Source organism: Delphinus delphis, chromosome 4 (assembly GCF_949987515.2).
Source record: "Delphinus delphis chromosome 4, mDelDel1.2, whole genome shotgun sequence".
Taxonomy (NCBI): domain Eukaryota; kingdom Metazoa; phylum Chordata; class Mammalia; order Artiodactyla; family Delphinidae; genus Delphinus; species Delphinus delphis.
Window position 1 is genome coordinate 70,328,984 of NC_082686.1, and position 25,215 is coordinate 70,354,198.

Consider the following 25,215-nt stretch of genomic DNA (forward strand, 5'->3'; position numbering starts at 1 on the left):
TCAAAATGAGGAAGCCGTAGCAGGAAGGAGCCTGGATCGCCACGTAGAGGAGAGCAGAGGGCTCCTGAGGAGCACCCAGGAGCAAGGACAGACGTCTCTGGACTATAATGCAGTCCGCTGTCCAAATGTCTATTTGTGTTGACCCTTCTGGGGTGTGTGTCTTGTTTTAAGCTTGAGACTTAGAATAATAACAATAGAAAATTTTAAAAGATTAGTTTAAAATGATAGACATTCTATTATGGAATAAGAATTACGTACAACTTAGAGGGTATTGTATAAGTTAATTCCTCTCGAGAAAATGGTAAAGCTGGTTGGTTAGGGCTGGCTAAGAGAGGCTTTCTGTTATGGACTAAGCTTAAAAACAAAATACCTCAAAAGTGACATTACAAATAGACATTTGGACAATCGACCCTATTATAATCTGGAGACTTCTCTTGTTTTGCCCTAATTCTATTCTTTGCTTCCATAGTCCAGGATATTCCTTGCTCGAGGATGTTACTTCACTGAAATAGGGCCTTCATTCTTTCTTGTTTTGTTGAGGACCTTCTACATACCAGAGAAATAAGACAGAGGGTTTTTCTCCAGAAGCTCAGGAGCAGAGAAGGACTGGCTGATAAAGGTGGCACTAAGCAGGGGTGGGGGTTGGAGGTGTTCAGTGTCAACCCAGCGGGACCTTGGACCCTGTCAGGAGGTTATTGTTTCCAGCATAAGGAAAGAAGCCTCAAGGATTCCTCTGTCACCACATATGGGCAGGATACCACAGCCGGGCAGAGAGAGAATGGAGAGACTTTTCATTAGAGAGAAACTGGAGGCCCCGCACCCAAACAGAGAGGGAAGCCACAGCCACAGCTGGGGCCATCGGTAATGCACAGCAGGCATTTTGCAGATGATTTTAGATGAATTACTTTAATGGAGAGAATATGTTCTGAAATCTGAACAATGACGTAAGGACAGAATTTTTCATTTTGGGTAATAAAGGCCCATTAACCTATACACTCCAGGAAGATCTGGCACCAGGCCTAGTAAATATAGGACACTCTCAGTTTCAAATGTATGTCTCATCGTCTCTACGAACCATCGAAATATCCTACATACGTTAATATTTTGGCATTAAACGACACAGGACTGTGCTAATTACTACCCATAAAACTTTGGGCAAGTTTCTTGCCTCTATTTCCCCAACTATTGAACAAGGGTAATAATAGTATTACTTCACAATTATTGTGAGAATGAAAGGAAGAATTGTGCCAGGCCTATATTAAATACTCCATAACATATTAACTATTATTATTGTTGTTTTTTCAAACTGGCTGTCATCTGGAAGCAGGAGAGGATTCTTTTATTAGACCACATGTTCTGATTGTGGGCTCAGAAAATGTTACTGAGCCTGCAGGAATAATGAAGCCTTTGTGGTTTGCTCCAAGCTTTGTCTTTGAATAAAAGTGCACACATGTCACAACCTGGAGGTTGAAGAAAAGCTCCCCATACTGTGCCCCAGGGCTCTTCCCAACCTCATTCTCTAAAACATCCAGCCAGACCTTGATCACCTCATAAACGCTGATGATCTTAGAAATCTCCCACTGGTGGCATTTTTTTTAAACTTAAAATGATGAATTTTTCAATGCAAACTGATTTATCTTCTTTTTTATTTTGGAAAGCCATTAAATAAAACATTGATTATCTGAATAATTGTACCAAATTTTACGCATCATTAAGATGACATTAACATTACTTCAATTCTTAAGTTATTCTAGGGCCACTGGAAAGAAACAATGTATGATTCTAATGATCCAGTAAAAATTATGCAAATGTGCAACAAGAGTGAACTGATAACATTCATGTTTCCCTGGCACAAGAGCAAGGAATGAAGAGACCGAGAAAAAGTCAAGGGGGAATTATTTAGAATTGTTGCATTAAAAGTGAATGATTTCCAACAAGGCTTTTAAAACAACTGTCCCACTGGAAGTCGGGTTTTTGCAAGCCATAGGAGACAGCACCACCTACTGGCTGCAGAATTTGCCCAGCGGCTAGGAAGAAGGAAGAGGGTGGTGGGTAGTTCAGGGGTAAAATTGCCCCAAAGATTTAAGTTTCAAGCTGTTTTGGTGTTGATGCCACCTGGACGATTGACCTCCTCCTCCATAAGGAAGCTCAGAGGCCACTAAAGCTCCTTATGCATAACAGATTCCTGGTTTCTAGAATCTCTGGGGAAGGAATGGGAAATGATGTGATCTGGGGCTTGACCTCAAGGAGCCAAGCCGCTGGTTGAGAGTAGTGATTCTCAGACTCCCCTGCGCATTCCAATCACTTGAGGAGCTTAACCCAGCCGGATGCTCTAGACCAACGAAGCGCTCTGGGATGGGACCCAGGCATCAGTGATTTTTAAATCTTCTCAGGTGACTCCAGTGTACAGCCGAGACCTGCTGCTGTCGGGGCAATGGTCCATCCCCAGCTGGTTTTACCCAGCGTTGACCTCAGAGAGCCTTCAGGCTCAAGCAGAGGTCAGCAGAATGACATGTATGTGCTCCTGTGCTGTCTGAGGGCAGTGATTAGAGGATGCCTCCCTCAAGGTCAGAGAGGCTCCCGCAGGAGTGTCCACACTCCACTTTAAAAAAAAACAGCTCAGTTGAGGTATATATACAATAAACTGTACATATGTAAAGTTTGTAATTTCAGTTTTGCTATAACCGTGGTAACCTTCACCACCATCAAGATAATGAACACACCCTTCAAGATTGAGCTGGAAGAGTCCTGCTTTATACTGTTTCATAACTATTTAATATTCTATGCCAGGCATTGTGCTGGGTGAGAAGGAAACACAGACTTACCATGCAGGACCTCTTTACCAGGGAAATGAGTTCCAGGACCCAGCTGACACGAGAGAGGCGATACTTCTGCTTGAGAGGGCTGTGTGGAGAAGGGGAGGATTTGAAAGTCAGAAGAGATGGTGTTTTAGCTGATCTAGACAGTTGGAGGTGTTTATTAGGCAGTTGAAGGAAAGGGGCATTTCAAGTGCAGGGCACAGCACAGGCAAAAAAATGGAGGTAGTATAAAATAGATAACTAATAAGAACCTGCTGTATAAAAAAAATAAAATAAGTTCCAAAAAAATGGCGGTAGGAGGAGGTGGCATGTTTAGGGAACAGCAGGTATGCAAGTGTTAGAGCACTGCGGGGGTAGTGGGAGTGGGGACGGGGGAGGAGAGGCAACTCTGGAGCACTTGAGCCACAAAGAGTCTGGCTTGAATCTCTGAGCTTGATTCTCTCAGTGGAGAACCCCTGAAAGCCTTAAGCAAGGGAATATCATGATCAGATTCACATCTTAGAAAGTTCATTCTGACAGCCCTGCGAGGTTGCAGGGCAGTCAGTTAGAAAACCTTTGCAAAGGTCCCAGTGAGCGGAAGCAAATGAATTACACGCCCTATTATGTAAGATCAAAAGCAACTTTGGAGACAAAAGCCATTTTCATAAATATTACACATATACATATTTGGAGCATTATTTTTATTCAAACAATAGCAATGAAATTCACCCAAGAATGGATGTACTCTGGTCCATGAAGCCCAGAGTTCTGTATGGCCCAGGACCTTTGAGCAGTGATGGAAACTGACATGGTGTAGTGCAGAGGGCCACGAGAGAGGTGGGACTCTTTAGAAAAGAGGTTCAGGGACTTCCCTGGAGGCGCAGTGGATAAGACACTGCACTCCCAGTGCAGGGGGCCCGGGTTCGATCCCTGGTCAGGGAACTAGATCCCACAGGCATGCTGCAACTAAAACTTTGCATGCCACAACTAAGGAGCCAGTGAGCCGCAACTAAGGAGCCCACCTGCTGCAACTAAGACCCGGTGCAACCAAATAAATAAATAAATAAAAATTTTTTTTAAAAAAAAGGAAGAAAAGAGGTTCAAATAGCCTACTTTTAGCACTAAATCCAGAATCATCTTCAAATGTAAAGGAGGTAACATGCAGGTCAGAACTAGAGACTGTGAGGTCAAGTTACAGTGGTCAGCCAATTTTAAGTTATGTCTTCATTAATTCTGTTAACCTACTGATTGCTGACTAATATTTTTACTGTGGGCATTAATAGGTCATACGAGTTTCTTTTATTATGTTCACCAGCTAGCCTTGAGAACACAAGAGTAATCACAAGCTGTATCAGTGAGGATGCTTCCACCTGCAAAAACAGAAGCAACTACTCAAACTGTCCTAACGGTAAAGTCCAGAGCCTTCAGGGATGGTCTGGTCAGAGCACCAGCTCCATTCTTCCATGGTTCTCTCAGCTTTGCCCTCCTCTATGTGTCAGCTCAGCAAAACTGAAGCAGTTCGAGGCCTCAACTCCTCAACCCCGCTCTCCAGAACGACGAGTTTCTCCTCCTCCAAGCCTCCTACCAACATCTGAGATTTATTCTAATCATATCCACTTGTGCCATGTGCTTGCTAAGTCAATCACTGGCAAGCCGGCATGGGATTCCACTGATTGGCTTGGGCCAACCAAGGCCTACATTTGGAGCTAGGGGTCGGATCAATCCCACCCAAAATGCTTGGTTGCTTCAAAATGGAAGAGTTGTGGGATACGCCTGAGGAAGCAGCCAAAAATGTCTATTCCATGACAAAAAAAAATTACCTTGGGTAATCCAGCAGCCCCTAATGAGCAGATGTTAATCAATTCGGTTTACCATGTGTCATGTTTGCTATTGAAAGTGAAACTTAACTGCTATGTGCATCACCCAAAGTCCCAAACACAAGGGAGGACCATCTATTAAAGACACTTTATTTGTTACTGCTTATAGTTAACAGTCAAGAACAAATAATAACAACAAATAAAAATAACTTGCAAAGAGACCAGACATTAGACATAAACAAGGATACTACTAACATTAAAGAAAGCCTGTGCTGGAGGTGGCTGTCCCCATTCTTAGCTGTGTGTGTGTGTTCGTGACCACGGCTAAGGCTCTGTCCCCAGGGAAGGCTGAGGCTTTGGTGCAATACCTCTGGAGTCTGTATCACGAGGCTGAACGTTTGGATCCAGAGCCCAAGCTCCCTCTCTCACCATGAGCCAGTCAGAATGTCTACAATTTCAAAGTGACTTCAAGCTCTTGCTCTGGGGGCTCTGTCTTCACATCCTCTCCTAGGTTCTAAATCTTGGGTAGGGCACGAATTAGAGGAAATGCCCATTTGCTCATTGAGGAGGGGAATCTGAGGATGAAGGTGGGCCCTGGGTATCTTCTCCCTTACTCAGCCTCCAGCCCAGCTTCCTTCTACCTCTGTTCCTCCTTCTCCTGGTCACATTTTTCCCCACTGACTCCCCTACCCACCGGCATTTCAAACCCTCTAGAACGTACCCCTGCAGAGGACATTTCTAGTTCAGGCCTTCTAGTTGACATTAAGAAGGCCCTGGATTGCCAGTAACTGCTCCCAAAAAGCTAAGAGACCTGTCTCTTTTTATCTGTCCTCTTGATTTGAACACAGGTCACAAGTTCCTGGCAGTTCAAGGGTAATGAAATCCCTACATTTGAGGAAAAGAAGGAGCTTCCCTGTTTTAACTTGCCAGAGAATGAACCTCAGCATCTTCAAGGATGGTATGTCCTCTCATCTCCTGGGACCTCCACAGCTGATGTGTAAGAGTCTCCCAGAATACGTCACTTATCTACAGGGTATCAACTCAAAGTAACACTCTTCTAGACTCTTTCAGGAGTGAAAAATCCTGGGGAGCTTCCCTCTAGATAGATAGAATGATTACTGTTGCACAGCCAGGAAAAAAAAAAACCTAACTATTGTACTGATCGGAGCAAATCAACTATCTTAAGTATAGATGCTTACTAATAGCATCTATGTGCATTTAATTTCATAGGTACTTAGTTAGCAAACAAGCTGTATTCATTGCAAACAGTCACAACTTCCATTCAGAGAGGCTGGATGGAAGAGAAATACCAAAGGCCAGACCTTCATGGCTGCTCCCTTCTCCATCAGTCTTTGAAACACTCAAAATAAAAGCTCATACGTTGGGTTGAGGGGCCATGGATGGTTCCAAATTTTTACCGTTCTAGACAAAACGAGAGAGAGAGAAAGAGAGGGGGAAAAAACTCTTAGAAAAGAAGTATTCCAACAGAAACATATGAGAAAATTTAGATTCATAAATGATTAACATTATTGTAATTAATACAATTTGAATACTATTATTCAAATTAGAACCCATCGTGCTGTGTTCTTTATGCATTTTGGCTTATTTGATATTTACCCTCTGAGGTAGGCTTCATTTTAACCATTTCACAGATGAGAAAACAAACCCAGAGAAGTCAAATAACTTGTCTGAGATCACACAGCTCGTAGCAGGAAGGGCCAGGCTGTGAACCCAGGTCTGTCTGATTCTAAATCCCATGCCTGCTCAGCCACTAAAGGGCTTTCTTCAGAGGTTATACTTGAAGTAAGGGCTCCACTGTGGGGAAAGGGAGGTTTGAAATGAGTTCCATGGTTAAGGTTCACCTCAGGTAGGACCAAAGAGAGGTCCATCTCGGCTCTTGCTGGCTAGACCCTGTGTCCGACCCCACACGGCGCATTTTGTGCAAGTCATCCCTTCGTGCACGCATGGAACACTTAGATTCCATGACTGAAGGAAAGCTGATACGTAAAATCAACCGTGGGATTTCAAACTAAAAATAAGTCAGATTTTCCCAGAATATTCAAAGTGCGTCAAGATCCTCAAAGGATGACCCGCTCACCTGGGCCGCCTGCAGAAGCAACGCTCACACACGGGGAGTGGGGATACTGTGCTCCCCTTCCCCGGCCCCTCTACCACCCTCCCGGGTCCCCCCTCTCTTTCAGCCTCTTTATTTTTCTTCTCTCCTGGGGATACCTCACCCCTCCTTCTTTCCCTTTCTCCCCACTCTTCCTCTTTTAAACAAGTCATTTCTCTCCTTTCCTCTCTTCTTCCCCCTCTCTCTTCTCTGGCCACTTTTCCTCTCCCTTCTGTCTTGTCACTCCTCCCCAAGGGAGTCCTCTCTGACAGGCTTTCTCCTTTCAGTATTTCATTTGGTCACACTGAGCAATGCCAGCTACGATTCTCCAAAACAAATCTAACAAGGACAAGCTACTTGCCTTGAAAGTCCTCCCAAGGGAAAGAAAATATTATCGGCCTCACTTGCCTTGTCGCTTTAGAAATTGATCGGGTGGCCTTGTGGTCTGGGGTGGGGCGGGGAGGAAAGGAGAGATCTGCCTTCATGTGGGCTGGCTGGAAAGGATCCACGTAAACAGAACCATGTTTACATCCAACAGTCCTCCCCAGGCCTGCCCTAGGTCCTAGGCCCTTCAGCAGTCTGGGAATTGTCATCACAACCACTGGAGTTGTATCCCAAGAAACATATCATTTAAGGAGACCTCAAGGGCATGTGAATTAAGATTCCTTTTTTAGAGCTGAGGAAATAGATGAACAGATAAATTAAGTGGTGTGTCTAGTCACATAGATGGTCAGTGTTAGGGACCAAGTGGTGGTTACTTTCAATAGCTTTCGATTAAAAAAAAAGTCTACTGGGCAGCCAGGGCTGCTGCTGATACAACAGCCAGGTCCCAAGTCGGCCCTGGGGCATTTCACTCTGCAAAGGCAAACAGAAAGCATGCAAAGACTCACCTAATAGTGTGTGCGGGGTATACCGCCCCGGACTACGTAGGGATTCTGTGGCTCACTCTCTCTGGGCAGGTTCGTGTTGATCTTAGGGAAGATCCTCCCGTCTGCTCCTAGATTGCTAAAGCCGGTATTCCGCAGTTGCAGATTTTGAAAATTGTCCTCAATCAAGTTCTGTTCTTCCACATTCCTCCTTTGGTTCTTTGATCTGTAATCGGTAACAAGAATTAGGGTCTGACGATGGCAGCAAGTTCCTTGAAGCAAAAGTTAATATTTTTTCTTCAAAATGTTTTGAATTTTTGAAATAATTTCAAATGTACATGTAAGTTACCAAAAACAAGAAAAATTACACAGAGCTCCCATACATCTATCACCCAGATTCCCCGACTGTCAACATTTCTGAACCATTTAAGAATAAGCTGCAGACCTGATGTCCAATACTGGTAATACGTCATTACTTCATTCAGTGTAGATTCCCTAAGTCTCCTCATAAGCTCCATGTAACCATCAAAACCAGAACGTTAACCCTGATCCAACGTTACCATCTAATTCCTCCAGTCCCATTTACATTTTGCTAATAATGTTAGTATTTTTCAGTGTGCTTTTGAATTATTTATGGAAATGGTAATAAAAGTCAAAGAAAACGATGATTTGTGGTACAATTTTTCATTCAGGCAAAGTCAATGTCTACAGAAGCACCTCCGTGAACAAAATGAGTTCAAGGCATAAAGGTCTTCAGGAGAAACAGGAGTTTCCCACGTTGTTCTGTGGGCCCTCAAGGACCTCAAGTGTAGGCATTCAAAGCCAAGTGGATGGACCTGCAGGTGAGGGAGGCACCTGTCCCCCAATTAACTCTGATCATGACCCTTCTCTCCTTCTGCCCTGCAGCGACAGTCCTGCCCTGTTAGAATATGGGTAATGGGGCCAGAGGCATCCATCATGGCCACAGGGCAGTCCTGGGGTGACTCTCAGACACTGGAACGTCAGAAAGGAAGACCCACTCACCTGGTGACCCTGATGGTCAGCCCAGCCCGCCACAGAGTTCCTGCCCTGTGACAGCACTCCCATCTAAGGTAACTGACAAGAGGCTTCCTTCCCTTTGGAATGGGCAAGAAATTATAATTCTTGGACAAGAGCTCCCAAGAGTCATGAATCTGTGGCTGGGCAAAGAGCAAACGGGGCTCTGCAGCAGGAAGGGGAACCGAGAACCGAGGCTCTCAAGGGGCACAAGCTCTATCACAGTCCCTGAGGACCCTGGAGACTGGGGCAGTGAGCCGGTCCACTGTGGAGGAAGCAGCCTTGCTCCAGAGTCGAATGTCCTGTCCCCCACACCCCCACCCCTGGAAAAGGGAAAGTCGTGTTCTCAGTTCCCAGCTTGGCATCCTTATAATCAAGTCTCTGGGGAAGAGTTAATATCATAATGGAGTAAAAGAAGAAAAAAAAAGAAACAAAATATTTTAGGAATGTAAACTCTATCCTCTCGCATTACAGTGCAAAAAAACCTATTTTGCCAAAATATAAGATATTAGCTAAAGGTAATTTTCAAAAAGTAGCTTTTTTAAAAAAATCAGAGTAGCTCCTCACTTGGCACATTGAGAATGGAATAGATGATAGTATTCCGTCTCTATTAATGGAGGGAACTTTATCTAAGTGTTTGTAGAATAAATGAATGGACCCTACTTAAGTTTTTAAGAAGGGCATTTAAGGCACAAGCTGAGAAAAGGCCATGCAGAGGTAATGTTTCTACTTAAAACCCAGGGGACTCAGTTAAGGTGGACGTTAGGCTATTTGCAGCGAGGTCCTGGGCAAGGGAGTGACTTAATGAAAATCATATTTGACAACATCAATGGAGTTAAATACTGCTAACAAAAGAGTGTTTTGTTTTGTTTTGTTTTTGAGCGGATAAAGGTTTATTGCAGGGCCAAGCACATGGGTGGCTTGTGCTCAAAAAAAACCCCTGGGGCTTCCCTGGTGGCGCAGGGGTTGGGGTTCCGCCTGCCGATGCAGGGGACACGGGTTCGTGCCCTGGTCCGGGAAGATCCCACATGCCGCGGAGCGGCTGGGCCCGTGAGCCATGGCCGCTGAGCCTGCGCATCCGGAGCCTGTGCTCCGCAACGGGAGAGGCCACAACAGTGATAGGCCCACGTACCACAAAAAAAACAAAAACAAAAACAAAACCCCTGAACTCCCAAAAGAGTTTTTAATGACATCAGAAAACGGTTGCGATGTCACTTTATAGTATTAAGCAAAAACAAACCTCCACAAAAAAAATTTTAAAGCACAAAAGATACTAAATTACATATATAACATCATTTTAAAAAGTAGCAAAAAACCTGGAAGGATGTAGGCCAAAATGTTGGTTGCTTCAGGGTGGTGGGTTGTGTGGGTGACTTTTTAGTCTGCTCCTTTCCACATTTTCAATTTTCTTCAGTGATCATGGGTAGCTTATAGAATCAGAAGAAAATTCAGGTAAGACAAAAAGGGCAATGGTATTAGAGAGGCCTCGCCTTACTTTTCTTCTCTTGCCCGGGAAAGGCTGGGCGTGTTTGGAAACCAGAGTGTAATGCCGGTGGCACTGTGTCCCAGGAAAGGGACACTTCATCCCATACCTCGCTGAGAAGATGAATGCGATCACCAAGCCGAGAATGAGGATGCCAGCAATGGTGCCCACGATCGTGAGGATCAGCTGAAATGCTGAAAGGGAAAGGAGAAGAGTAGGAACGGCTTCCCCCAAGCAGACTCCCACTGTCTACTGCACAGGTACGTGTGTTCCCAGTGGTTCCTGGCCAAGAGGACAATTGGGCTCTGCTTTCTGACCCTCTTCCAGGACCAGGATGGGTGGGGGGCTCACCTCCTTTAGCCCTCTCTCTGCCCACCCCCAACTGTGTCTTCAGAACCCAATCAAAAGAGGCAACCTTGCCAGATAAAAGAAGTCCATAAGCACAGAGGAGGCCATGGTGGCAGGACCTTCCTGGGCTTTGTCGGGGGGTGAGATCTCATCGGAGGTCCACACTACCTCCTTACCTCTGCTGGTTTGCCTGCCTGCCTGCCAGAACGGACTTTGCTGATAAACTAGGGGAACTGGGTTGGAGTTAAATTTGTCACTAACAGAGGAGCTTGATGGAATTGATGAGGGAAGAGACTGGAGGTTCATTACCACCCATTCTCCTCTGGGTCTGCTTGTTTGGTGCTCTTGAAATACGGCTGTGGGGTGGCAGGTAAGTGTAATTTTAACATACACAGCAGATTTCAAACACATAGTATGAAAAAAATGTAAACTATCTCATTAATCATCCTTGTACTGATTGCCCATTGAAATAGTATTTTCTATATATTGAGTGAAATAAAATGTTACTAAAATCAACTTCACCTATTCCTCTTTACTTCTTAAAATTTACTCAGAGCTTTTAAAATCTGAAATTAAATCTGAAGCTCGTGTTACGTTTCTATTGGACATTGCTGCTCTGGATCCCTTTGATCCTTTCTGCTACGTGACTACCATATATGCCACCTCTAACCAGGATGCCAGGGACCATTAAGTCTGGAAAAAACCTCAAAGGCCATCTGATCCGCACTTGTCATTTTATAGGTGTAGACACTGAAAGCCAGAAGAAAGAAATGACTTAGCAAACCCAGCCTCACAACAAAATACAGTAGAAATTAAAAGCATTTCTTATCACTAATTTTGTGGCTGGCTGGGAGGCTAACAGGAATATTCCCTTCATCTTGGATCATTGATCTTTTAGTTCATTATATAAAATGTAAAATATGAAATCACTTAAAATATACAGTTAGTATTGTCCCAGTCTGGTGGGGGTAGGGCCTGGGAGGGAACCAGGCAACTGAATTTATGACAACACATCCCAAATTAGTAAATAGCTCTGAGACAAAAAGATGATTTGAGTATTTGAATATCTGGTTTCTAGTTCTGCTCTACTGTGAACATAAACATTTTTGGAATATACTGGTCTTTATCGTTTTTAGTAGCAGACAATGCATATTTAATCTAATGTAGGAAATGAATATAATGTTGGGACAAACTTCTTTGGCCTGGGACAAGTGCAGAGACACCAGCCCACCTCTTGGGCTGAGTTCTATTATTTCCCATAACAGAGAGGCTCTGCCCACAACCTAAGGGTGAGCATGGAGTGGCCTGACCCAGAAGACAAACTCCAGGTAGATTTTTCTCTCTCTTTATGAAACAAGCCAGAGACTTTGGGGGACTGAACAGAATTTTGAATGTGGTCAATGTCTGTTTCTTAGAAGCTTATTAACAAAGCAAGACTCTTCTACTCACGGTCTTCACAATCAACTCCGCTGTAGCCAAACGCACACCTAAAATACAAGGAGTAGGAGACCATGGTAAGGAGCCTTGTGGGAGCAGGTCAGAGTTCCCACCCAACCTCCACGTCTTCCTTGCACCCTTCTTTCATTCTCTCCTCCCCGTTCCGTCTCCTCTTTCTCTTTTCTTCCTTACGCTCCCATTCTTCCAGGTGAGTGTCTTTCACGGCACTCTGGAAGGTCGAGGGGGTACACAAGCCCGTGTGGTTCCATTTGCTACCAACTGAACGCTCCATCTTCTGAGCGCCAGGAGGATTCAGCAGTTTGGGTGAAGCCGAGTCCCAGAGGCATGGAGCTTAGTGGGGCCGCCTCGGGCTGCGAGACCACCTGGCTCGGCCATTTATTTGCTGCCCTGTGAGTGGGGACGTGCCATTTATATGCTCCGAGCTTCAGTTTCCTCACCTGAGAATGGGGAATAAATACATTCCTGACTGTTGTTGTATGAGAAGCATTACCTGCTGTGGTTCCCATACACGGAGAATGTTCAAAAACTGATGATGATGATGGGGGTGGTGATGGTGATGCTCTGTACCTACCAACTTATGCCAGCGAACCAACTTCCAGACCCTAAACTCATACATATGTGACAAGCTCTATCCTTTTTGCCTAGTTTCAGCTACGACAAGATGAAGAAGGAGGGATTTCTCTTACGGTTGACAGATCCCACGATCATCTTCCTTGTAGTCTGGCAGGCACACGCAGGTAGCGTTCCTGCTGTCCTCCACTAGGCATTGCTTCTTCTTCTGTGTGTTGCAGTCATCAGGACACTTTGGACCCAAAGCTTCAAAAGAGAGTGATTTCTGGGTAATTTTCAGAAACAACCCCTTCAACACCAAAGTGACACATCACAGAATACAATTTTTTCACGTTGCTTTTTCTGGGTAAAACGTGGTGCTCAGTGGCTCTGCACTTGACGTGCGCCCTGTGAAGCGGCATGTGGGCCTCCTCACCAGCTCTTAGCCAAGGCCCTATCCAGGCCCACAGGACTAAAGCCAAAATTCACATCCCTCAGACTCTGAAATGCACATGGAAACTTGAGCAGGAAAGTGTGTACTTTGCAAATGCAAAAGGAGAGAGTGGAGGAGGCACGAAGAACATTTAGAAGCAGGTGGAACACTTACCAACACACAGGGGGATCTGTGGGTTCGGTCTCTGCAGCCCCGGTTTGCACTGACATAGTAAACCACTGGTGCAGTCATCTAGCCCATTCTCTTTCTCACAACCATAATAATCACACCGATCTTGCTCTAAGAGGCACAAATAATTCAAAGACATATTTAGCAAGACAATATGGATAAGGTAACCTGTGAAAGCACCCCATTCCATTGTCGTTATTGTTGCCTTTTAACACATTTTGGGATTCAACCAATGAAAATCTGAGATTCTGAAATTCAACTCCCCAGGGGATCTCTTCTATAACTATTTCCTTATCTTATTCAATTAAAATTAATTCAATCCAGTGCAATGCAATGATGTTCCAAGTCTCTTTTTCACCTACCTCTTTGCTAGGTTCCACAAGGGACACAGTAGCTGCATAAGTTTTGGACCCCATCTTTGGAGAGTTACCTGTTTATACCCTTAGAGAATCGCATCCAGCAACTCGTAATACAGACTTTAAGTACAGTGGGAATTCAGGGCCTCAGGTAGCTAAAGGTAACATCGTGGAGGAGGTGGAAATTGGGGTAAGTCTTGAAAGATAGGGAAGATTTGAACAGTCAAAGGAGAGGCAAGGTCTAAGTGGAGTAAACAAGGCATGAAAAGAAGTAAAGTATTCTTGTCCAGGAGTGATGGAGTTGTACGTGGGCAGGGGAGAGGCAGTGTGGTGAGGAGGAACAAAAGTGAGAACTCTTGGCTCTACCGTTGATTGGCCGTGGGCTTTTTGTTCAAATGTTTAATTCGTGGTGGGTCCAAGTTCCCTCCATCTATGAAATGGGCTAATGATTCTTGTTTCACATGATTGTTGTGAGAACTGAATGAACTAATGTAAATGCAATTGTCCACTATAAGATACTCAGCAAGTAATCGTTCTTTTGTTCACTCATGGGTATAGCAGGGTTTCAATGTCAGGTTACGGACACTGACTTTTATCCTACAAGCCTGAGAATCCATTGATAGATTCTGAACAGAAGCATGGCATAAGAAAGCCATCTTTTAAGAATGTTAGTCTAGAAGCAGATTGGAAGACATCAGGGACAAAAAGATGAATCTGAGAATAGATTAGGGGGAGAGAATAGGAGCAGGTAGAACAGATATGTGGTTACTCTCTTCTAAACACCCCAAACCTGTAACTAACCTTCCTTCATTACCTGCCATTTGAAAATGCCTCTAAATAAAAACCAGAGAAAGAGATTCTACAACTTGACACAGAAAAGAGAATCTGTCTTTGCAGCAGAAGCAAGAGAGCAGGAAAAAGTGTTTTTCTCTAAAAGTTCTGAGCTCTCCCTTCCATGTGCTGGGCGGCTCATGCTCCTGTGGCCGTCTCTAGCTGGCATCATTTGGTAATCTGTTAATGTACCTAAGAGCACATGCCTGGTCTCAGAGTGGAGAGATGCTGAGAAGAGTTGTCCAAAAAAAGAGCAATTCTCAGCCCTGAGACCAGATGGTTTCAAGTCTTCCAGGGCTCAGAACCAAGGCAGTTACTAAGTAGAGCCGAATGAGAGAATTGCAAGGGTCCCCAACTTTATTTTGAAGAATGCGCTGGTTATTTTCATCTGACAACCACTTGGAGTGGTCAGTCCCCATGCTGATGGGGATCCTCAACTTCCTCACACTTGCTAGAAGTCTCATTCAGCCCAAAGCAGAGCATATGATAAGGTTTTTGTCTTGCCTTGCTGACAGTTTCATCTTCTGGAGGTAGAGGTTCTGACGGCATGAATTGCTACTGTGGACCAAATTCTGACCCTGAGGAGAAATTTATTCGCAGGTAGAAGTGACGAGTCCCTTGGAAGACAAGGACCAGGTGACAGCCAGAAAGAGAAGTATGACTGAGAGAGTAAATATTGAAATGTTCAAAAAGGATAAGGTGCAGTTCCATGGCATGAGACTCTGGAAGATGAAAACAGTTCAGGAAAGTAAGAAGCTCTGAAAATGTAATTCTAACTGTGCAGCTGCAAATGATCCCAACAAGCTGTAAAAATAAAAAAAGGGACAGGGCCAGGTAATATAAGAAACTGGCATGGTTTGCAAAGGACGCTCTCAGATGAGAGACAAAATATAAAAAGAAGATCCCATAACCAAAGATGGAATATTAAAAGTGTGACAGAGACACTCTAGAGTCCCAAATGAGCTCAGGCTTGCCACAAACAAAACCCAAAACAACAACAGCAACAAAAATCCAACAACAAAGAGCAAAGGGTTAAAAATAAAAAATGGGCAAATGAATGAAAGGGTGTATACGTTTTCCATGTTACAGGCGCTCATGGAAAGGCCAGGCCTGGTTGGTGTAATGTTGATGAATGACATGAGAAAAACAGAATGGCTTCAGAACAATTTTTCTCCAGTCTTGCCAGGAAATAATACTTGGATGGAAAAGAGTTGAATGGACATTGCTAAAGGGACCCATGGAGCGGGTACAGTGCAGGGGAACCCCCATCTTTTCTAATAGAATTTTAAGTGTTTTATTCCAGAGCATTTACATTCCAGGTCCTGAGAGAACAGTGATCATCTGTGAAATCTCGAAAAAGAGAGAAGGTGCTAGAAAACTATAAATGAACAGAATTTGATTATATTTTCAAAAAGAGAAATAAGTTTTGCAAACTAGGGCATGGAGGTTACAATAAGCAAAAAGCAAAAATTTAAGAGACTAAAGAAGGAGTCGCAGAAGGATCAAAATGAAAGATGAGGAAGGCAGAATGGGATCAGGAGAATGGTGAGTGGAGGTTCAGAGAGAAGAGGACTTCAGGAATGGGAGGATACTAGTATCAAATGTTACAGAAAAGTCAGATAAGTTGTGTCTCAACAGAGGCCTTTGGGTTTGGCAACCAGGACTGAGAACCAGTCGCACAGAGCTGCCCCCAGGGCTGGCCTTGGACACCTCTGAAATGAGGAACTCCTGATGACTGCTGTGGTGATTGAAGTAATAGTGCCAGTTTATTCCTGCCTTCCTGTGTCCATGCCCCTTCGTAGGGCCTGCCACACTCTGCTTTGTCATGTGAATTGCTTTGGCCGTCAGGACAGTTGTAAATATAACATTAGCAGAGAGTGAGAAGCACCTGTGTACTGAAATGTGCCCTCTTGCTGCTCTTGAAACCCTTTTGGACTAACCTGCTGGAGGAAGGGAGATCATGTGGAGCAGAGACAAACTGTCCAGCTGAGCCATCTTAGATCAGTCAGCCCTCAGCTGATCTACCCGGCAGCTAACGGCCGATGCTTAAGTGAGCCAAGCAGAGATCAGCCGAGCCCCGCCTAGACGAGCAGAACTGCCCAGGTAAGCCCAGCCCAAATTCTGACCCACAGAATTATAGCGCTATAATAAATAAATGGTTGTTGTTCAGGCCACTAAGATTTGGGGTGTTTGTAACACAGTAAAAATGAATTGTTAACAGCTGTCCTGTGGGGGGGTTGTGTCGGCCTAAAGGGGAAACAGTATAGATAAAACTTTCTATAGCATTCGGAAAGCTAAAACTTGGTATACAGCCCTCTTGTTTCTCCTTTCTTCATCTTTCCTGGTCCAGAGGCTATTTGTCCAAGACTGCCTTCCAAGAAGAGGAACAAACTAGTCAGTCTGATGACTTGGGGGATGGTGATAAAGGAGCAGAAGCCAAATGACAGGGGAAACGGAGGGAGGAAGAAAGAACAGATTCAAAGGAAACTGGGAGATGTCCGTGGATTCAATTATTCAGTGCTTCTGGCCCCCTTCAAACATATAATAGAAAAATTTGTGAAAAGTAGATAGTTCTTCAGGTAATCGTCGTATAAAATTATTTCATACTTACTGATGTATCCTGTAAACTCAGTTGCACTGTGTTCTATTGCTGTTTCAATGGCACGTGATACGGTTTCTTCAGTTAGTTTTGTAGTTTCCATAAAAATGTTTACTACTGCTATGGCAACAGTATGCATTGCAGATCTTGCTGAAGGAGATGTGCTAAAAATGAAATGAATCCATCACTTGATGAATTGAACTGAAGCGTCAACAAATTGGTCTTCACAGCAGAAGCAAGAAGAAATATAATTCTGCAGCCTGTGGAAGGAAAACCACATTCACAGAAAGACAGACAAAATGAAAAGGCAGAGGACATTGTACCAGATGAAAGCACAAGACAAAACCCCAGAAAAACAACTAAATGAAGTGGAGATAGGCAACCTTCCAGAAAAAGAATTCAGAATAATGATAGTGAAGATGATCCAGTACCTAGGAAAAAGAATGGAGGCAAAGATCAAGAAGATGCAAGAAATGTTTAACAAAGACCTAGAAGAATTAAGAACAAAAACTTAGAAGAATTAAAGAACAAACAAACAGAGATGAACAATACAATAACTGAACTGAAAAATACACTAGAAGGAATCAATAGCAGAATAACTGAGGCAGAAGAACAGATAAGTGACCTGGAAGACAGAATGGTAGAATTCACTGCCACAGAACAGAATAAAGAAAAAAGAATGAAAAGAAATGAAGGCAGCCTAAGAGACCTCTGGGACATTAAACACAACAACATTTGCATTATAGGGGTTCAAGAAGGAGAAGAGAGAGAGAAAGGACCCGAGAAAATATTTGAAGAGATTATAGTCAAAAACTTCCCTAACATGGGAAAGGAAATAGCCAGGTCCAGGAAGTGAAGAGACTCCCATACAGGATAAACACAAGGAGAAACATGCTGAGACACATAGTAATCAAACTGACAAAAATTAAAGACAAAGAAAAATTATTGAAAGCAGCAAGGGAAAAATGACAAATAACATACAAGGGAACTCCCATATAAGGTTAACAGCTGATTTCTCAGCAGAAACTCTACAAGCCAGAAGGGAGTGGCATGATATATTTAAAGTGATGAAAGGGAAGAACCTACAACCAAGATTACTCTACCTGGCAAAGATCTCATTTAGATTCAATGGAGAAATCAAAAGCTTTACAGACAAGCAAAACCTAAGAGAACTCAGCACCACCAAACCAGCTCTACAGCAAATGCTAAAGGAACTTCTCTAACTGGGAAACACAAGAGAAGAAAAGGACCTACAAAAACAAACCCAAAACCATTAATAAAATGGTAATAGGAACATACATAATTACCTTAAACATGAATGGATTAAATGCTTCAACCAAAAGACACAGGCCTGCTGGATGGATACAAAAACAAGACCCATATATATGCTGTCTACAAGAGACCCACTTCAGACCTACGGACACGTACAGACTGAAAGTGAGGAGATGGAAAAAGATATTCCATGCAAATGGAAATCAAAAGAAAGCTGGAGTAGCAATGTTCATATCAGATAAAATAGACTTTAAAATAAAGAACGTTACAAGAGACAAGGAAGGACACTACATAATGATCAAGGGATCAGTCCAAGAAGATATAACAATTATAAATATATATGCACCCAACATAGGAGCACCTCAATACATAAGGCAACTGCTAACAGCTCTAAAAGAGGGAATTGACAGCAACACAATCATAGTGGGGGACTTTAACACCTTACTTACACCAATGGACAGATCATCCAGAGAGAAAATTAATAAGGAAACATAAGCTTTAAATGACACTATAGACCAGATAGATTTAATTGATATTTATAGGACATTCCATCCAAAAAGAGCAGATTACACTTTCTTCTCAAGTGCACACGTAACATTCTCCAGGACTGATCACATCTTGGGTCACAAATCAAGCTTTGGTAAACTTAAGAAAACTGAAATCATATGAAGCATCTTTTCTGACCACAATGCTATGAGATTAGAAATCAATTACAGGGGGAAAAAATGTAAAAAACACAAACACATGGAGGCTAAACAATATGTTACTAAATAACCGAGAGATCACTGAAGAAATCAAAGAGGAAATTTAAAAATACCTAAAGACAAACTACAATGAAAACACGACAATCCAAAACCTATGGGATGCAGCAAAAGCAGTTCTAAGAGGGAAGTTTATAGCAATACAAGCCTACCTCAAGACACATCTCAAATAAACAACCAAAGGTGTAACCTTACACCTTACACCTAAAGGAACTAGAGAAAGAAGAACAAACAACACCCAAAGTTAGTAGAAGGAAAGAAATCATAAAGATTAGAGCAGAAATAAATGAAATAGAAACAAAGAAAACAATAGCAAAGATCAATAAAACTAAAAGCTGGTTCTTTGAGAAGATAAACAAAATTGATAAACCTTTAGCCAGACTCATCAAGAAAAAGAGGGAGCTTCCCTGGTGGCGCAGTGGTTGAGAGTCCGCCTGCCGATGCAGGGGACATGGGTTCGTGCCCCGGTCCGGGAAGATCCCACATGCCACGGAGCAGCTAGGACCATGAGCCATGGCCGCTGACCTGCGCGTCCGGAGCCTGTGCTCCACAATGGGAGAGGCCACAACAGTGAGAGTCCCATGTACGGCAAAAAAGAAAAAAAAAAAAAGAAAAAGAAAAAGAGGGAAAGGACTCAAATCAGTAAAATTAGAAAGGAAAAAGGAGAAGTTAGAACAGACACCGCAGAAATACAAAGCATCCTAAGAGACTACTACAAGCAACTCTATGCCAGTAAAATGGACAACCTGGAAGAAATGGACAAATTCTTAGAGAAGTATAACCTCCCAGGACTGAACCAGGCAGAAACAGAAAATATGAACAGACCAATCACAAGTAATGAAATTGAAACTGTGATTAAAAATCTTCCAACAGCAACGCGATGAAGAGTGGCCCCCACTTGCCACAACTAGAGAAAGTCCTCGCACAGAAATGAAGAGCCAACACAGTCAAAAATAAATAAGTAAATAAATAAAAAGCCAAGCATTTGAAGCCCTTTAAAAAATAAATAAATAAATAAAAATAAAAAAATAAAAAAATAAATCTTCCAACAGGGCTTCCCTGGTGGCGCAGTGGTTGAGAGTCCGACTGCCGATGCAGGGGACGCGTGTTTGTGCCGCGGTCCATGAGGATCCCACATGCTGTGGAGCGGCTGGGCCCATGAGCCATGGCCACTGAGCCTGCGCGTCCGGAGCCTGTGCTCCACAATGGGAGGGGCCACAGCCATGAGAGGCCCGCGTACTGCAAAAAAAAAAAAAAAAAATCTTCCAACAAACAAAAGTCCAGGACCAGATGGCTTCACAGGTGAATTCTCTCAAACATTTAGAGAAGAGCTAACACCCATCCTTCTCAAACTCTTCCAAAAAATTGCAGAGGAAGGACCACTCCCAAACTCATTCTATGAGGCCACCATCACCCTGATACCAAAACCAGACAAAGATCCTACAAAAAAAGAAAATGACAGACCAATATCACTGATGAATATAGATGCAAAAATCCTCAACAAAATACTAGCAAACAGAATCCAACAGCACATTAAAAGGATCATACAACATGATCAAGTGGGATTTATCCCAGGGATGCAAGATTCTTCAATATATGCAAATCAATCAATGTGATACACCATATTAACAAATTGAAGAATAAAAACCATATGATCATCTCAATAGATGCAGAAAAAGCTTTTCACAAAATTCAACATCCATTTATGATAAACACTCTCCAGAAAGTGGGCATAGAGGGAACCTACCTCAACATAATAAAGGCCATATACGACAAACCCACAGCAAACATCATTCTCAATGGTGAAAAACTGAAAACATTTCCTCTAAGATCAGGAAAAAGACAATGATGTCCACTCTCACCGTTATTATTCAGCATAGCTTTGGAAGTCCTAGCCACAGCAATCAGAGAAGAAAAAGAAATAAAAGGAATACAAATTGGAAAAGAAGAAGTAAAACTCTCACTGTTTGCAGATGACATGATACTATACATAGAGAATCCTAAAGATGCCACCAGAAAACTACTAGAGCTAATCAATGAATTTGGTAAAGTCGCAGGATACAAAATTAAGGCACAGAAATCTCTGGCATTCCTATACACTAATGATGAAAAATCTGAAACAGAAATTAAGGAAACACTCCCATTTACCATTGCAACAAAAATAATAAAATGCCTAGGAATAAACCTACCTAGAGACACAAAAGACCTGTAGACAGAAAACTGTAAACACTGATGAAAGAAATTAAAGATGATACCAACAGAAGGAGAGATATACCAAGTTCTTGGATTGGAAGAATCAATATTGTGAAAATGACTATACTACCCAAAGCAATCTACAAGTTCAATGCAATCCCTATCAAATTACCAATGGCATTTTTTACAGAACTAGGACAAAAAATCTTAAATTTTGTAGGGAGACACAAAATACCCCAAACAGCCAAATCAGTCTTGAAGGAAAAAACAGAGCTGGAGGAATCAGACTTCCTGACTTCAGACTATACTACAAAGCTACAGTAATCAAGACAACATGGTACTGGCACAAAAACAGAAACATAGATCAATGGAACAAGATAGAAAGCCCAGAGATAAACCCACGCACCTATGGTCAATTAATCTATGACAAAGGAGGCAAGAATATACAATGGAGAAAAGACAGTCTCTTCAATACGTGGTGCTGGGAAAACTGGAGAGCTACATGTAAAAGAATGAAATTAGAACACTCCATGACACCATACACAAAAATAAACTCAAAATGGATTCGAGACCTAAATGTAAGCCCAGACACTATAAAACTCTTAGAGGAAAACATAGGAAGAACACTCTTTGACATACATCACGGCAAGACTTTGTTTGATCTATCTCCTAAGGTAATGGAAATAAAATAAAAAATAAACAGGGGCTTCCCTGGTGGCACAGTGGTTGAGAGTCCGCCTACCGATGCAGGGGACACGGGTTCATGCCCCGGTCCAGGAAGATCCCACATGCCGCGGAGCGGCTGGGCCCGTGAGCCATGGCTACTGAGCCTGCGCGTCCGGAGCTTGTGCTCCGCAACGGGAGAGGCCGCAACAGTGAGAGGCCCGCGTACCGCAAAAACAAAAAACAAACAAACAAAAAAATAAACAAATGGGACCTAATGAAACTTAAAAGTTTTTGCAAGCAAAGGAAACTACAAACAAGATGAAAAGACAATCCTCAGAATAGGAGAAGATATTAGCAAATGAATCAACAGACAAAGGATTAATCTCCAAAATATATAAAGAGCTCATGCGGCGTAATATTAAAAACACAAACAACCCAATCAAAAAATGGGCAGAAGACCTAAATAGACATTTCTCCAAAGAAGACATACAGATGGCCAAGAAGCACATGAAAAGATGCTCAACATCACTAATTATTAGAGAAATGCAAATCAAAACTACAATGAGGTATCACCTCACACAAGTTAGAATGGGCATCATCAGAAAAGCTACAAACAACAAATGCTGGAGAGGGTGTGGAGAAAAGGGAACCCTCTTGCACTGTTGGCGGGAATGTAAATTGATATAGCCACTACGGAGAACAGTATAGAGGTTTCTTAAAAAACTAAAAATAAAATTACCATATGACCCAGTAATCCCACTACTGGGCATATACCCTGAGAAAACCATAATTCAAAAAGACACATGCACCTCAATGTTCATTGCAGCACTATTTACAATAGCCAGGTCATGGAAGCAACCTAAATGCCCATTGACAGACAAATGGATAAAGAAGTTGTGGTACATATGTACAATGGAATATTACTCAGTCATAAAAAGGAATGAAAGTGGGTCATTTGTAGAGAAGTGGATGGATCTAGAGACTGTCATACAGAGTGAAGTAAGTCAGAAAGAGAAAAACTAGTATCCTATATTAACGCATATATGTGGAACCTAGAAAAATGGTACACATGAACCAGTTTGCAGGGCAGAAATAGAGACACAGAGGTAGAGAACAAACGTATGGACACCAAGGGGGGAAACTGAAGGGGGTGGTGGTGGTGGGATGAATTAGGAGATTTTGATTGATATATATACACTACTATGTATAAAATAGATAACTAATAAGAACCTGCTGTATAAAAAATAAATAAAATTCCAAAAAGAAAAAAAAAATGGTCTTCAGACCTCCCAGACTCTCAGATCTCTCAGCACTAGTCCCTACCCATTGTTTTGTTTTTTGGGTTTTTTTGCGGTACACGGGCCTCTCACTGCTGTGGCCTCTCCCATTGTGGAGCACAGGCTCCGGACGCGCAGGCCCAGCGGCCATGGCTCACGGGCCCAGCCGCTCCGCCGCACGTGGGATCCTCCCGGACTGGGGCACGAACCTGTGTCCCCTGCATCGGCAGGCGGACTCTCAACCACTGCGCCACCAGGGAAGCCCCCCACCCATTGTTTTATATCCACCATTGAGGTTCACATAGGGAGGCATGGGGTTGCCATAAGATGGCCATTTATAGGCCTAGAGATCTCTATTCGGCATGCATTTGGAGGAAATCTAGGGCTATAGCAAGGTCTTGTTGGAAGATACTTAGAAAAATTGTGGACAATCATTTTTAGGATTAAGGAGCCTGGAGTGAACCAGAAGTAGAATAAGTGATATATGAAACAGTAAGCTGTCACTTTCTGCAGAAAGTCAAGAGTAGGTCTCTTGATGAGCTGTAAAATCTCAGATTTGTGCTTTGAGAGAGACAGAGGGGTGTGTGTTCCTCCCTGTGCACATAGAGAACAGTAATCAACCAAACAGAGTCTGGATCATTCCAAGAAAGGGCCCAGGAAGCCAGATGTCAGCTTCAAAGTGTGTGTGTGTGTGTGTGTGTGTGTGTGTGTGATTGGACCTGGGCACACCTGACCCAGAGGAGAACTGATCCCAAGGAGGGATGGGGCGGTGAGAAGCATCAGAATATAATACCAAATCACATCACCAGATACTAAGTGCTTGCTACGAGCAAGACATCATAAGAATCTCTCTAATCAGCGCTGCAACTTGGGGCCCTGAGATCAGCTGTACCAAGTTCTAATTCTTTCATTATCCAAAAAAGAATCAAGTGATACAACCACTGAGAGAGAAAAAAAAGGACTTTAAAAAACTTCTTCCTGCCATTCGCCCAGCGGTGGGTGGTTGCCACAGCTGGTTTAGGTCCCCGACCACTGGGCCCCCTTGTCAGGAGGAGGCAGCCTCCGGGCTGGGGAGAAGGCACCGCCACCTCGGGCGGCCAACACGGTCCCCTGGGACAGTGCACTTCCTGGCCTCGGTTCCCCGCTGAGTTCGGTTTCCGGGGTTCAGGCCCGGCTCCCCTTCCTGGTCTCTCTTCTCTCGCTGGGCCGGTTTATCAGGAGAAGATTGTTTTCCAGGGCTAGAAACTGGACTTCTGATGATGTTTGACCCAGCGGCAGCAATAGCAAGCAACGTGATTTCAAAGCTGGGCTCAGCTTTTGTTTCTTCCCTCTTGTAATCACAAAACCCATTTCGGACCAGGAATTCCAATCATGTCTGTGATGGTGGTGAGAAAGAAGGTGACACGGAAATGGGAGAAACTCCTAGGCAGGAACACCTTCTGTTGTGATGACCGCGTGATGATGGCCCGGCAAAAGGGCATCTTCTGTTTGACCTTCTTCCTCATCCTGGGGATGTGTACACTCTTCTTAGCCTTCAAATGCCGCTACCTGGCTGTCCAGCTGTCTCCTGCCGTCCCTGTGTTTGCTGTCATGCTCTTCCTTTTCTCCATGGCTACACTGTTGGGGACCAGCTTCAGTGATCCTGGAGTGATCCCTCGGGCCCTCCCAGATGAAGCAGTTTCATAGAAATGGAGATAGAAGGAAAGGGACTTCCCTGGTAGCACAGTGGTTAAGAATCTGCCTGCCAATGCAGGGGACACGGGTTCGAGCCCTGGTCCGGGAAGATCCCACATGCCGTGGAGCAGCTAAGCCCGTGTGCCACAACTACTGAGCCTGCGCTCTAGAGCCCGTGAGCCACAACTACCGAAGCCCACACGACTAGAGCCCATGCTCTGCAACAAGAGAAGCCACTGCAGTGAGAAGCTCACGCACCGCAACAAAGAGTAGCCCCTGCTCGCTGCAACTAGAGAAAGCCCATGTGCAGCAACGAAGACCCAATGCAGCCAAAAATAAATAAATAAAAATTTATTTAAAAAAAAAAGAGTAGAAGGAAATATACCAAAATGCATAAATATCCCTGAGTTGAGAGACCGTCGGTGATTTTTTTGTCTTCTATTCATATTTTCTGTTTTTTCCAAATTTTTTACAGTAAGCATATATTACTCTTATTT

General features: G+C 43.4%; 2 protein-coding genes across 2 annotated transcripts in view; both read right to left on the reverse strand.

Annotated features, from left to right (window-relative positions):
* The window catches only part of LOC132424764 (mucin-13-like), a 176,908-nt gene that overhangs the window by 144,270 nt on the left and 7,423 nt on the right, over positions 1 to 25,215 (reverse strand). The window contains exon 4 of the mRNA XM_060010811.2: positions 16,888 to 17,039. Coding sequence (XP_059866794.1) covers positions 16,888 to 17,039 — 152 coding nt within the window. The remainder of the gene's footprint in view (positions 1 to 16,887; positions 17,040 to 25,215) is intronic.
* LOC132424766 (mucin-13-like) lies at positions 5,229 to 13,228 on the reverse strand. The gene is made up of 6 exons (XM_069540620.1): positions 13,075 to 13,228; positions 12,605 to 12,734; positions 11,910 to 11,947; positions 10,222 to 10,306; positions 7,619 to 7,820; positions 5,229 to 6,037 (listed from the first exon to the last, which is right to left on the reverse strand). Exons 1-5 carry the CDS (start codon positions 13,226 to 13,228, stop codon positions 7,619 to 7,621), a joined length of 609 nt encoding a protein of 202 aa, XP_069396721.1. The 3' UTR covers positions 5,229 to 6,037.

What these genes read in the sequence shown, in the direction of transcription:
- LOC132424766 (XM_069540620.1), bottom strand. Translation starts at nt 13,228, where the DNA reads ATGTCTTTGAATTATTTGTGCCTCTTAGAGCAAGATCGGTGTGATTAT. An exon ending in ACAGATCCCCCTGTGTGTTG is followed by an intron (nt 12,735 to 13,074) that starts GTAAGTGTTCCA and finishes TCTCTTTTGAAG; the next exon opens with CTTTGGGTCCAAAGTGTCCT. An exon ending in GCATTCATCTTCTCAGCGAG is followed by an intron (nt 7,821 to 10,221) that starts GTATGGGATGAA and finishes TACCGATTACAG; the next exon opens with ATCAAAGAACCAAAGGAGGA.